At 38.8% G+C, this 15,419-nt stretch overlaps 1 protein-coding gene across 1 annotated transcript; it reads right to left on the bottom strand.

The window, feature by feature from the left end:
• Positions 1-818: 818 nt before the first annotated feature.
• On the bottom strand, positions 819-11,820 carry pmp22b (peripheral myelin protein 22b). The gene is made up of 5 exons (XM_036572019.1): positions 11,625-11,820; positions 10,896-10,987; positions 10,623-10,716; positions 5,729-5,869; positions 819-3,156 (listed from the first exon to the last, which is right to left on the bottom strand). Exons 2-5 carry the CDS (start codon positions 10,971-10,973, stop codon positions 2,996-2,998), a joined length of 474 nt encoding a protein of 157 aa, XP_036427912.1. The 5' UTR covers positions 10,974-10,987; positions 11,625-11,820; the 3' UTR covers positions 819-2,995.
• Positions 11,821-15,419: the final 3,599 nt, after the last annotated feature.

Below are 15,419 nucleotides of genomic sequence, written 5' to 3' on the forward strand. Positions count from 1 at the left end.
CTTTGGAGATGTGGAAAAATATCCCCGCAGATTTCTCTGAAAAACTGAAAGTGAGTTTATCATATTTAGTTGCTGTGGCTTCTTTGTAATTTTCTAGTAAATTTATGTTTTCCGTTTTTTTCATTGATGCTGAAAAATGGAAAACTTTATGGGTGCTTCATGAGATTTTAAAGGCATTTTTGACTGGAAATTAAATAAGTGAATGCCAGCTTTGCACAGTAGCATACATTTGTATTTTTACACCTATAGGACTTGATGATACATAAAGCTATTTAGCGGGACAGCAAACATTCATTTGTTAAAAAAAACAAAAAAAAACACTAACATCTAAACAATTGAAAATAAACACATAAACAGTGTATGTCAGTGTGTTAGCTTAAACACACCTTGAGAAAGTTCAATATTTAGTTACCACCCAGTACTGTAACTGCAGTTTCCTTACAGCACATTTTCTAACCAACAATAACTTTGTTTATGACTATGTTTATGTGTATTTGTTATTATTATTTAGAGTCAATAACGCACTTACTGCCAATAATAGTTAATAAAAATACTTATGGCTGCCTGGTGCAGTTATTGTATATTTTCTCTTTTAAGAAATAAAGATGCCTATCCGTATGTTCAGACTCAGACCACTGGAGGGCGACCTTTTACACTCTCTAAGACTTCTTCAGAAGTTTGCACCATTGGTGCTTCACCACTGGATGGCGCCATAATCATATAATATTTAAATTGTTATCTGAATCATTTCCAGGGGACCGAAACTGCCTTGTTTTTTTCCCTTCTGTACTGAAGCCAAAACACCAAAACAGACCATATTCCAACAAGCAACATCTCTTTAATGGCTTTTAATAAATACACAAGCAGAGGCATTCATTTGAACAGCTTTTCAGCGTTACACAGAGAGGCATTTTCTAAGCTGGCCATCATAAGAGGTCAAGATTCCTCCTCTGACCATATAAACAAACCCTGCCTTTGCAAGCATTTGGAGAAGTAACATTAAGAAGTTCTAAAATAACTTACAGAACAACCCTACAGTGCTAAGTAACTTACAATGTTAGAATTTTTAATATTATAATCATCTTCTATCCTGCAGTCGTCAAACCCACTGATTCAGCAAATCTGTTATGAATCATTGTGGTGGTCAAAATTAGTGCTTAATTTCTTTTAAATATAAGCAAACTGGGATAACGTTGTGAACACGGCTTCTGAACAGGAGAATGCAGGTAAAGAAGCGATTATAGGTCAAACAATACTTCTTAATACTTCTTAAATGTCATATCTAGACTCCATTTATGTATTTACAGGTTTCTGTTATGTTGATTAGCTCACTGTTTGAGGCATGCCCTTGAACACATAACATTAGTTACATAAATCATGTAATAACCATGAGATCAGGCAGCATATTCAGTTAATGGTAGTTTATTGTTGGTTTCAGTGCTGTTTTCTTGCAGAGGGATCCTACTATAGAGTTCTCCTACATGGTCCTCGATGTGCGGTCTGTACAGATAAGTTCACCAGTGATGTATTTTTAAACAACCACATGATCTTCATTTAAACACGGTGATGGACTTCTACCTTCCATGGTGGATACAATGCATCTCAAAGACGGCAGACATTGTCAGCATGTCACATTTCAAGTATCAGCAGAATTCCGCAAACAAACGCAAAAAAACTGGATTTTCATACTTCTTCCAACCTAAAATTTGTAATCAGCAATTCACAAGCCTGTTTTTATCCATGGAAACTACCACCAAGAGTCCCTTAAATCAAAAGAACATATAGTTTTACCTGTACGTTTGTTAGGTGTTCTTTGGCTTTTTTAATGCTAGCTGAAGACACAATGGTTTAAATGCACAACAGATTAATGTAGTGTAGGCACTCACACTCGTTTTCATCTTCAAGTTACATGGGACTGTACAAGGCAGTTTATACCTTCCTGGTGGTTCTTGTTAATGTAATGCCCTTCTGGCTATTACAGTATATGAGCGCTCACTTAAAGAGCATACAATCACCGCAGAGTAAACTGACCTAATGAATCGTGTGCTAGAAACTTTCTACTGTACTCTAATTAGCCTCACGTCTCATAGTAAAATAAACTACATTAATGCTCAGTCATGGACTTCTCCCAGCACTAACTATGTGCTACATTCTCCTAAGTCTTTTATCTGTCAAAACCAATCGCTGAACTAAAATCAAGTCTTACGTTATTTAAAACACAATTTATTATAAAATGAGTTTTTTTTTTTTGGTAAGTACTGTATGTACAGAAGCATGTACATGTCACTTCTACTCCCAGGCATTGGCTTTAAAACTTCTATCTGGCTAGATAAAGTCTAAATGGCTATAGGAATGGTAAATACATAGCACCATTTTGTTGAATAAAAATAATAATAAAAAAAGAAGAAACAAAAAATGTATGAACTTAATATCCTCTTAGAAGCAGAAAAATGGCCAACCACTCTATATTTACCTAAGCATAAGTCATCACTATGTGAAAGTCTGCATTATCTTCTCTCTAAAGTTCTAAAGCCGTTTCATTCAGAACACATTTTCTCCCTGTCACTGTATGTAATACATGCTCTTTGGTTAAAATACTTCAAACGACTTTTTATAACTGTTTTTGGCAGTATACGAAAATAAAATTGACACACAATATGGCTAATAATGTACTTACCTCTGACAAACACACACTTTAGGCACTTAATTAGCTAAAAACAAAAAGCTTTTTTAAGAGGTTCTTTGTCAACAAACACAACAATACTATGTACATATATGTAAAAAGTGTTATAAATAGGTTTTAAACCATAGATACTATATACATCTTCAGATCATGACAGTATTGAGTGTTATATGTCTTTTTCTGAGGGGGGAAGGTGGTGGTTTTGCGACACCCAAGGGAAGATATCGGCTGTTGAAAGTTGTCTGTGGATGCAGTGCGGTACATTAGCTTCAGAGCTTAGACTTCTGGTGGCCACAGATAGGGGGCGCCGCTTCATTCTCGTTTCCTCAAGATGACGTAGATTAACCCGCTGATGAGGACCAGAGGGAAAGCCACCCAGGCCAGGATGTAGGCAAAGCCAAACGATTCGGACGGCGGGACCCACTCGGAACTCATCACTGTGTAGATGATTGCTCCACTCATGACAAAAAGACCTGAAGAGAGACGATATAGTCAGCTTTATTACGATATCAGATATTACAATTTGATATACCAATAACAAAAAGCCTTGGAAAGATGGGAAAAAACATATTCATTATTAGGAACATTAAGATTGGAAACAGCTGTTTAACACTTGCCGATTTCTAATGCTGCATTCATGACAATCAGTATTTTTCAAACTCAGCACTTCCCACTTCCCACCTCAAAGCATTCACATAATTTCAACTGTTTGAGGTCGAGAAAAAATGGATGTTCACTGTAATGTAGCACTCTTTTGGCTGCTGTGGGCATCTAAAAATCTCTTAAAATCCTTTTCATTGGAGTTGTTCAGTTATGTGTTTCATTTATTTTAAAAGTAGATAATTTATGGCAGTTGACTATTAATATAGAGATGATATTGACATAAAACAATACAGTTTGCTTAAGATTCATGCACATAATGACTTAAGCTTGTAGCCATCAAAGTATCCCTCTGTATGTAGTGATGTCACAAAAAACAGCATGTCATACACAAACATCAACTCAAAGTCTACCAAAAAAGCTTAAAAGGTGCTATAACCTTTTTGGTCTATGGGCGCTGCCTTGTTGAAGTGATGCTCTTGAGTGTTTCCAAGTAAGAATTACAAGTTGGACGTCCACTCAAATGGATTTTTCCCACTTGGAATTTGTAACCGTCCCAGTACTCGCTTGATAAAGAATGCAGCATTATTACCGGTTTGCTGTTGGTCACATGGTTTGTCACATGACTTGTCAGCTATGTAAACAGGAATAGGCCCCTGTACAATTGAAAGCTCATAAGCCCCCAGGAGCCATGCTGCCTTGTCAACATGTAACATTCCACAAACACTGCTATAAAGTAGTATCAAATTTTTCTTAATATTTCATTAATTCAGCAGTAAATGTGGTGCAATTCAACTTTATACACTGAGTTATGACCTGTCATTTCAACTTTATGTGACATGCGTTGAATATTTGCTATACAAATGACATTTTCCACTTGCTATCTAGAGGTGGCTTATTCATTGAAATAGATGGATGTTCATTTCTTATGCTCATAGTTATACTGCATGGCAGTGACATAGTAAAACTATGTAACATTTTATCCAAATGTCACAAATGGTAAGACAAAGGGCAACCCACTGCCTCTGGTTTCTCTAATGTTTTATATTTAGTGTCGCCTCTTGTTTCATGTGCCAGTTTCACTTGGATTCTCACTATGTAAGTGTTTAAAGCAGAGTCAATATATGAAGCAACTGGGCCTACTTGTGTGAGTGAATGAGCTAAAAGTCTCCTTCCATCACCGCTGACATTTAACTTTCCTAAATGTCCTCGACTGAACCCGGCGAGGCAGCATCTATTACAGCCCACTCTGAGCAGACACAGCCGACGCTGTCTTCTACAGAATAACCCACTTGCACCAGCATGACAAGGCACTTTCTGACATTGTTTTCAGGTTCGGCAGGACGTGATCCACCCCCAGCGTGCCAGCCGTGACATTTCGTCTTGTGTCGGGGCCTCTGTTTCCGGTGCCAACCCGGTGGGCACCGATCTGCTCCGCTCATATCCCCAACTTCCCTCTGACATTCAGATCTCGCTAATGAGCAACTCCAGTAACACTTCATTTCCAAAGGGCAAGCAACCTGCAAACAGCTCCCAAAAGACTAATATTCCCACAGTCTTTACTCTGTTCTCTACAGTACAGTTAGAAACATGTTATTGCTGGCATAACTAGCATAACTCATTTTCTTCTCTTTTTTGAGACTATTTAAAAATGCTAACTGCCCTTTTGCATTAGGTGAATATTTTGTGATGACTGAATCAATAGAAATGGTTCAAAACTACTAACAGATGTTTAGATGTCCACCTTTTCCTGCTCCTAAAGTTACTGCTTTGGAGATTTTCCTATTGCAGCAATGATGATTCCCTAACACTCATCATTAAAATGAAGATAAATATGTTTACAGCATGAGTGAGCTTGATCACTAGACCTAATTAGAGGTCCGTATACTAATTTAATTAATCTGAATGAATTACCTCAGGAAGATTGTCTGTAATTGACATGGATGGCATTTAAGTGTTTTTTGCATGATCTGTTGTATAACAGAAGGTGACAGGATGCATTAGATTAAAATGACGAGGGCCTGAGGTCTCCTTATCTAATAAAGGAAAAGCAGCTAAGTGAGCCTCAACAGACACCAAGAACGAGCTCGGGTGAATGGATGACGACTGAGTTGTGTATTGCAGGACATTTTTATGAGGAACAAACCCTTCACATCATCGCAGTGATTCATCATTTTTTTTCCTAATCCAGACAAGGACATAAGGACAATAGCTTGCCTTGTCTAATGTTATGAGTTGTTGTTATTATGTCTGGATCTGATACAATGTGGCATTGGTTGGACATGCCATGTGCGGCAAAAGAAGGACGTAAATGCCTCTGTGGTCATTTCTTGTAAAGCTTCTGGAACACATTATTTTGTGTGGTGTACATCTTCGGTGTAGCAAGTCCAGGTAGCACTGAAACAAAGCATGACTAATCTAAATTTTAGATTTATCAACACTCACTGGCAAAGATCTGGAAGGCTCCAGTGAGGAAGAAGCGTCCACCCTTCTGCAGCGTGAAGAGCTGGCAGAAAAACAGGAAGAGGGACAAGAAGCTGAAGATGATTGACAGGATCATCAGTGCCTGGACCGCCTGAATCCATACTGCAATCAGAAAGAGAGGAAACATTCATTAGAACATTCGTTCAGCAGAAAGCTACAGTTAAGTCCTCTAATTGAGCTCAAGCAAAGGGATTGAGATCACCTTACATTACATGTTCTTACAGTGGATCTGTGTTAGCTCCAAAAGAACCAAGTTATGAAGATGTTCCTTTTAAGCAAGCTCAAATATTTGTTGCCCTTGCATCCATTACGAAAAGAGGCTTTCGGTGATTGGAAACTCGACTAAGTTCTAAAAATGAATGCAACATTTGTTCAAAGCTTTTGAACACAAAAGATACAAAACAGCCCTACTTAACACGTCAGGCATGGACATGCTAGACTCATGTTTACTATACATAAAGGAGCCTAAGATCTCTAGGCTGCCAGAATGCCTTAATGGGGCATGCTAAAATGTGGAGTATCCTGTTCCTAAAAGCTCCAGACACTTAGAATGATACCGGCTCTTCACATATCGATCCTCTGCTCTTGTCCTTGAGCCAGAGAAATGTAAACACTGCCCGTTAACCCTCCCCAGCACCTGGGCTTGATGGCTTTAAAAGCTCCACGTGAACCCATCTTTCAAAGCATTCTGCATTAGGTACGCAACAACTGTTACACAGGGGAGTTAGCATGGGAGGGTGTACTTTTTATTCCATTAGTATTTCCTGCATTCCAAGAAATGCATTTTTGTTGTTTTGATAATGGAGCATTGGACAAAGACACAGACTGTTCATGGCTGAACAATATGACAGGCATGACTCACAGAGTCTTCAGACATACAAATGGGGTAGTAGCAAAATTAGCAATTAGCAAGATTATAATATTGTAGCACCTCCATTGTTACAATTTATATAACGATATTTTGTTTTTTCTGAAGTTTGTTAGGATTAAATGGATGATAAAAAACACATTCAAAAGATTGTTATTCAATGTTTCATATACTGTACTGCACTAAATCCAATTAAACAGGACTAATGGTGCTCTCTTTATAATGAACCAAGCAGTTGAACGTTTACAAACAATATCCAAAATATGCTCAGAAAAGTATATTGAGACATTATTTATCAAGATGATAACCATAGTATTGTCATATTGCCCACCTATAATAAAAACAATCAGTCTGCATGTCATCTCCTGTGCAGCATTGGACACCATTAGAGTTGGGACTGTTTGGCTTTAAATAAATGTACTAATGAAGGTTCCATTGACTTCCTTAATATCAGACTGGTTTAGATTCAAGTATAAGTTTTAACCCCTTAAAATCAAAATCTTATTACATATTCAGGCTTATTATTCAGTAACTACAGGGACTTCAATGTAAATTGGCTGAGCTTAAAGTTATAGAAGTGAGTGATAAAACTTTGGGTCTGCCCGTGGGCCCTGGCCATTTAGGGGGCTAAACACCATGGTTATGTTTAGGATTAGGGTCACTTGTGATGCAAGTAGTTATACCAGTGCCATGTGAAATGTTACTTTTAGTATATAAGCTGTCTGCATCACTTTGATTACTTGTTTAGATTCTCTCGCCCTCTACGCTTTTTCAGTTTCTCTTTCAATGTGAGTAATCTAACTTGGTTGTGGTATGCAGTTTTAATACCTAGCATGTCTATTTCTTTTCTAAGGGTCATGCATGGAGCTTCAGATTTCTCTCTCGTGTTTAGCAGTGTTTACCAGGCTATTATAACCATCACCAGGTCTACAATACCTCTACTAACTAATGGTCTTTGGCTTGTGTTCTATGCTTTTTGGCTTGCACAAATATCTTTATACAAACACAGTGTACATGATGATTACATTTGGCAGACACTCTTACCCAGAGAAACTTACAATTTAATCATGTTACAGAGGTAGGCGAATGTAGCATTAGGAGTCTTGTCCAAGGACTCTTACTGGCAGGACACAGTGTATGTGCCCGGGTAGGGAATTAAACCCCAGTCTGCAGTGGGGAGTAGTGGTACTCACTACATTATACCCACTATATTTGTCTATGAGTTCCCACTATGAAGAATAATAAAGGTGCCAAAAAAGGGTTCTCTGGAGTGATGTTATAGATTAACTACTTTTAATTGCCCAAAGAACCTTTCAATCCATGGTTCTTTTAAAGAAACAGTTTTGTAAATGGGATATAGGAGTGTGAAGGACCTTATTAAAGTTCTGCACACAAGATTTTTCTAGAAGCATATATCCAAGCCTAGGACCATTCAGGAACCTTATTTTTTAAGTCTTCCACTAGACCAGGGGTGCCCAAACTGTTTGTCTTAGGGGACCAAGTGCCATGTTTGTGGTGGGTCTAGGGCCAAAAATGGCAAAACAATGTACAACTAAAAAAGAATACTTTTAAAAATTGGAAAGGGAAGTAACTTAATACAAATTTAATACTTTGGGCAGTCCTGAACTAGACATTTTGGCTGTCGGTGGATTCAGCTGCTTACCAATGCAATTCAGTCTCTTTGCCTGAAGAAACTGTCATTCATTGAAATATATGATAACACTGATGCTCTATGCTGGTGTATTGCAGGAATAAGGTTCAATTGTTATCTGCACATGCATTTTAATTGCTCAAAAATCTGCATACATGAGCCTTGTGATCAGAACTGTGATCTAACCTCTCAGGATTTCCTTCAGAATCAAAGAAACTATTCATATTAAGAATGTGAATGTAGTACAATCTGCTTATATCTGACATTGAGTTGATAATACAAGCTACAAAAATACACATAGACTTTCTATTCTGGTCTAGTGTAAACCTCCCTTCCTTCCCTCCCTACACTGCCCATAACTTCCTGACAGCTAGAATGTTCTGACATATCTGCACTTACAGTATGTTTGCAATGCCAAGTTGCCAAGTGCATGCACACAAACCTGCAACTTTACATTTCTGATGCTTTTTAAATGGTACATTACTGATTTAATAACAACTGATATGGTTTGCTTAAACAAATAAGCATCTCACTGAATTCATGCTGATTAGTAAGAAGTAACTACTTTGGCTTGATGCATCCATTAGCATTCAATATACTGCACTGTATGAGTTTGAAGAATGTGGCAATTCTAATTCTTTGACTATGATTCGGTGTGTATGCCCTAGGGTCACCTGACCTGACTCCGGCTTTGTGTCTGAGCGCGTGAGAGACCGTGAGGGTCTTATAAACCCTCCTAAATCTGTGTGATGAATCAGATTTCTTGCATGCTTGAGCTTCTCCACCTCAGCAGCTGCTGCTCATCGCTCACAAACTATGGAAATTACTGGTAAACAAATATACAACCAAAGTCAATCAGCCAACTAAAAGCTCCATTTAAAGCCCTTTAATTAAGATACAGGGGCACTCCATCAGGCACAATAGTAAAATATGATACTGTTCCTCCAATGAGACTTCTCATTGATTTACTAGTGCTAATGCTAATACTCTTTAACAAATGGAGATAATGCTATGAGGAGATCTATACAAAAGAGCTAGGGCTGTTGAAGACTTCACCCAGCAGCCATGTGACCAGGGCAGGTTGCTGGGCAGCTCCATGACCAAACGCAGCACTCCTGCACTGCACTTACTGAAGTCGCTAGACAAACAAACCGACAGAGGCATGGGCTGACGCAGCGGAGCTTGCTGGCCCTACCTCATTACCAAAACACAGAGAGAGAGACCATGTTCATTCTGAAACCATTACATCATCCCAGCACAGGCAGCAGTAAAACTAAACAGAGTACTGACTTCTTCTGAACATGTGCAATATATGCTTTTGGAGGTTCTACCATTATCATTCAGCCTGTAGAGGCTGCCAAAACAGTGCCTTTTGAATTGTTCTTGTCACAAAAGCAATTCATTCAATTCGGTTTTCAGTCTTCAACAGTTTAGCTCCGCCCATTCACACTGACATTATGATTTGTTCTAGCTCAGATTACTTTTAAATGAGGAACAATACGGTGTATATATATATATATATATGAAAAATGAATGATATGGCCCATTAAGTGTGTTTTGGGTGACATTGCTTTGGACAACTTCAGGAACATTCAACTGTAAACACCTCAGACATCTCAGAACACACTACTCCAAATCACAACTTCTTCTTCATACTGTATGGACGTCTGCCCCTCTCTCTGATCTCACCACTGACACTATCTGAATCTGATCTGTGGGTGTGACCGTGTGACCCGACCCTTCGGCACGCTATGTTCAGCATGGAGTAGTCTGAGGATCTCCCAGCACTCCACTTACTCCCACACATACGCATATACATGCATACACACACGGATAGCTGTCTAAATTTGAGCCGCTTTAAATACTCGAGCCATGCCCCACCCTGCACCTCCCCACAAAATGGCTCTAGCCTGCGACTTCCACTCCCAAACAAGGGTCCTCTGAGCTCAGCCCCAGCACAGCACAGCAACTATTTATACTGCAGAGATGAGGCTCTGGAGCTGGGGGATCTCTCTCTCTCCTGCTCAAATTGCACAGCTGCATTCTCACCCCTAGATGGCAGTACAGAGGCATGGGAGCCCACAGGCACGCCCACCACAGAGCGTGGTAAACATGCAGAGGGTCTTTGAGAGTTATGCCAAGTTCAGGCCCTCTGCGAAAAGGGCAGTATGTGTGCTGCGAAGTGACCGTTGCTTCTGACCTTTGGAACAGATGTGCAGCCATTCAGCCCATGCCGAGTAAAATGTGAGCAAATGCCTAGGCTGCAAAGAAATCTCTGCATATCCCTCAGTGACCCAGTGCAGTAGTGCTATGCTGATAAAAAAAAAGTGTCCTACCTCCAGTGTCACCAGTCTGGCAGCTGTAGGCTCCATTGGTTGTGGTGCAGTTAACCCACAGGTCAGCACTGCTAGTGGGGCTTACAGCCCAGGCCTGTGGAAACCCCAAAAAACTCTTATTAAGGAGAAAAATCAACTTTGCAGTTACTGTCAATGGATTACTGCTCCTCAAAGGTTAACCAAAGTGTCGCATAATGTTCTTTTCCACTGACACATATACTGATAGCAACAATATGTAGTAACAATACATCAGACAGTAAAATAGATACTCACACTGACAACAGTGGACACAAATAGCAGTGCTAGGGCTGCGATGTGCAGGAAGATGATTCCACAAAGGAGGATCAGCATGTTTCCTCAAGGTCCTGTACAAGTGGAATGACACATTATAGTATCAGCCTTCATGTAACGGGCCGAGCGGGGCTGGGTGTGCCACACTGTACCTGCCCTGCACCCAGCACAATGTGCAGCTTGTGTGAACTAATAGCTGGGGAAAAGTGCCCCCTTTATATTCAGAGTTTTGGAAGGCAGAGCTGTTCCACGAAATGAATGAATAAATAAACATAAAAATAAACAAACAAACAAATGCTTTAAAATACTTCAAAAGCATATCATTTATTACATATTTATTATGTTAAAGTGCACCTGTAGCATAATTATGAGTCGTTTTTTCTTCAAACGTGACTATTTGGCTCAATAAAACAACTTAACTGGACAGCAAGAGCGATAAATATTCAGTAAGAGCAAACATGCAGAAAGACCAGACACCCTTACAACAAGACCAGCAACCTAAAGGACTTTTAGAGGATTTAGACTGTTGCTTCTCGTGTGTTTTATTATCAAAAAGTGCCAAGCTCATGCAAATATAACGTAGAAAAAAATTCAAAATGTTCTATAAAGATGTGGAAATATGACTCTAATATCCCACGGGTGCCATCAGTGTGTTTCACTCTCCATAAACCAAGCAAACCCAAACAGAACTGTAATAAAAGTCCAACTTACGGTGAGCGAAGTGAAAGTAATTCCAGGGGAAAGATGAAGAAAAGCGGATAGGGCTATCAGCAGCAGCAGCAGATGTACTGTCAGTAGTACCGAGTCCAGGCTACAGCGTATCTCCACACACTCCCACAGGCAGAGACTAGAGCGCTTACACACGCAGCTCTGCACTTTTAAACGCTCTCATTATGGACAACGCCCTTCAGCCAGCCTGCGCTACTTACTTATTTATTTCTCCACCCGTATTGCGACCAAGCCCCGCCCTCCCGCGCCAGGATTGGCTAACGGAAACGGCGGCGTGCCTGTGAGTGTGAACGACTAGCCAATCAGCGGAGGAGGCGGAATTCCGCTAGTCAGTTCCAGCGCGGGAGGGAAAATTCTACTGATCAATTCCAGCTCGTGAGACAGAATTCTAATACACACTCAATTCCAATAGCGCTAATTTTACCAGCTCATTTACATTCACGAGCTTTGATCAGTTCAGTGCACGAGGCTGGGTTTTCTCTGAGAGAACTCTTAACAGATATAAATAAAAAAGGCGCGCGCCCCACTGTGACGCAGAGGTTCCTAGTATGTATCCTTGACGCGCTCAGTGGGATGTTAGTCACGAGCCATGGCCTTTACACGTAGTACCCATGGAACGCAGCAGGTTGCCATGGTTACATGGTTACAACCATACACACCATAAAAATGACCGCTGGGGGAAGTTTAAGGATCAGTTTTTGTTTCAGATCCTTATCTGGGAAGATGATAGAGTTGCTAAGAGACTGAATGCAGTGTTAACATATTTACTGATTAATTAACACTCACTTTATTTAGAATTCTTTTGTTGATTTTGTTGTTTTTTGCTCATGTTTATTAAGTTTCTTGTCTCTGCTGGTCATATTACCTGTTTTTTTTCCTGTTTTAGATATTTTCTGTTATTGAGAAAAGCAGTCAATATTAATAATAATAATAATAATAATAATAATAATAATAATAATAATAATAATAATATGTTTGTTTATGTATGTATGTCAGTTTTATTACATATTGTATAAACTTTTAGGTACCTGAGATGTAGCTCTGTATGTGTTCAGGAAAAAACTAATATTGCAAAAAATGACACTAAGTAGAGTAGTCTACTGCAGCATCTCCTGATGGTAGACCAGCCCCTACCACAAAACACCCTACCTCACCCCGCACCCCAACATTAAAAAAAAACAAAAAAACACATACCTTTATCTGACAAACAAAAACATGAACCACAAAAATATTCCCTTTTTCTTGAGGGCGCGCACCCCCGATGATCCGCCTGGCATGTTCATCTTAATGATCATGCCTCGTGAGGGTCTAGAGGCCAGTAGCAGGTCGCTACAATACATGCATACTGACTACAGAGACTTGGCAGGCATGGCCACGCAAGCAGCCATGCAAAGACTCATCGTATGTGCTGACCCTCCTGAAAAGGGACAATTTATGTTGTTCATGTCATTGTGTTTTAGTTAAATGTATGTAATACACATATTGCGTAGTATTATTTGTGATGTTCTGTGTCGGGGGGTGTTTTGTCTGTGTGTGTGTGTGTGGGGTCATTGTCAGGGTGAAGTGTATGGTTAATGGTGACCTCCCCTTCGAGTTCAGTGTTTGTATCTTTCTTGCTGTGTGTTCCATAAAAAGTGGCACTCACAGCAGATCATGGCTACCCTTGCATTCTACTCTCTGCTGATGTCACAATATTTTTTTATTAAAACACAAAAAGTTTCCTTAGTTGCAGAAAAATGTATTTTCAGACTTTTATCATATTTACATAAAAACAATGGGATCTAACTGCTCACCATGTGGCCATGAGGGACAGGGATACAGTCTCACTTTCTGCTCTAAAATGCAGGTGTGAGGCCAAAATAAGGCTCTGTCTGTAGACTAAAAAATAAGTACTATTTTCACAAGTGTAAATTTAGGGGGTTAGGGTTTGGAACAGACACCTTCCAATAGAAAGTACCCTAAAAATTATAATTTTGCATACATTTAGCATATTAGTATCTCAGCATTAAGTCTAAATATGCCATAATATAGTCCTTGGAATTGTCTAAGGTCTGAATACTTGTTTCTTTTTCTTTTTTTTTTTTAACTAATTCAGTAGAATGGTCCATATACAGTAATATTTCCTTATAGTAGCCAAAATTGTAGTAAATTATACTATTATTATTATTATTATTATTATTATTATTATTATTATTATTATATAGTAGTAAATTGTACTAGTACTAAATCATCCAATAGTAAATGATGATGTAGATAATGTAGTATTCTATAGTACATTATACTTGTAGTGTAATATCAATCAGTAAATTATATTAATACTATACTATCCAATTGTAAATTGTACTGAGTAGTGAAATAATATAGTATTGTAAATTGTGCAAATTGTCTGAATTCTTACAGGTATCCTAAAAAAAGCTTGTAGTGTTACTATGTTACTATAACTCTTATTCATGAGTATATTCCCTTTGGTGATGAATGAATTCACCTCTCTTCTCACAGCGTCTCATGCTGTGGTTGTCTGGGGAATGAGCTACACAAACACCAGGATTTGAGCAAGGGGATCCCTCACCAGACACACTGACTCATGGCACAGGGATCTGTGTGTGAGTGGGTGAGTGGGAGGGTGGGTGTGTATGTGTATACGCTCATGATTCATCCTTTGAGAGGCCTTTAGGAATGTGCAGAATTCATGTACTAGGAACTCCCCTCTCCACTCACTTTCCGTCTCTAATCATATTTCTCAAGTAGGACGTGAATGAGAGGGGGAGAGAGAGCAGCGTACAGGAATGCTGAGAGCTTTGATCCATCACAGGACTCTTTCAACACCTCTCCCCTCAAACTGATACATGTGGGCGATAAGCCTTATACGCACACGGCTGTTTGGATGGAGACGGAGAAGCGTTGCATAGTGCACTTTAGTTTTATCAAATATGTTTTCACTGTGATAATTTTCATCTTTATTTCTAAATTCATCATACAATGGTTCCAGAGTTGTTGTCTATTGGTTGAGAAAGCAAACTTACAAAATAAGTCCTCAATTAAAATGTTTTCTTTTATGTGACACTTAAGAAAATAGATCTCGTATCTCCAAAATGAGAACTTCACAGGCAAAGGAAAAAACCTACTCTAAAGTTAATGTAAGTCAAAGGAACCAGACCTTTTTCCAAGTCATTTTGGGTCATTTCTGTTGGTCAATTCATCATGAAATTCACAAACAATGTATAGGACCACAGGTACTTTCACATTATGTCAAAAACTGAAAAAAAAAACAACAAAAACAGCGATATATTACTGCAAATATATTACAGTAATACTACAGTGATAAATATATATGTAGGATTATATGTAAGTAATATGTATTGTGTATGTATCATACACATATTACTGCATTTAATGTACTGGAATACTAATATGTACGACATATGTATGTGTATACACATACATGTGTATGCAGTACAGACGCTTTGATTCCCTCCTATAGCTGCTCTGTTGATGCTGGATTACTGTTGTTGTCTATATTTCATTATTACTGTAGTTCACTTATAGTAGTGAACTGTAGTACTCACTTATCATAGAGCCAATAATAATAATAATAATAATAATAATAATAATAATAATAATAATGTGATGTCTGCCACAAGCTCTGCATTTCAGGAAGAGCTCAAAGAGGCATGACAAGCAATGCTGCGCCTGCCTGTGTCCATTGAAAGGGACATTTGTTGGTGTTGTTGCTGTTGTAAATGTTGTTGTTTATTAGTTTGAGATGTGTTTATGTGT

The sequence above is a fragment of the Colossoma macropomum genome, unplaced genomic scaffold (genome assembly GCF_904425465.1).
Source record: "Colossoma macropomum unplaced genomic scaffold, Colossoma_macropomum, whole genome shotgun sequence".
Lineage (NCBI taxonomy): Eukaryota > Metazoa > Chordata > Actinopteri > Characiformes > Serrasalmidae > Colossoma > Colossoma macropomum.

What these genes read in the sequence shown, in the direction of transcription:
- pmp22b (XM_036572019.1), bottom strand. Translation starts at nt 10,973, where the DNA reads ATGCTGATCCTCCTTTGTGGAATCATCTTCCTGCACATCGCAGCCCTA. An exon ending in TTGTGTCCACTGTTGTCAGT is followed by an intron (nt 10,717 to 10,895) that starts GTGAGTATCTAT and finishes GGGTTTCCACAG; the next exon opens with GCCTGGGCTGTAAGCCCCAC. An exon ending in AGCCTTCCAGATCTTTGCCA is followed by an intron (nt 3,157 to 5,728) that starts GTGAGTGTTGAT and finishes GTCTCTCTTCAG; the next exon opens with GTCTTTTTGTCATGAGTGGA.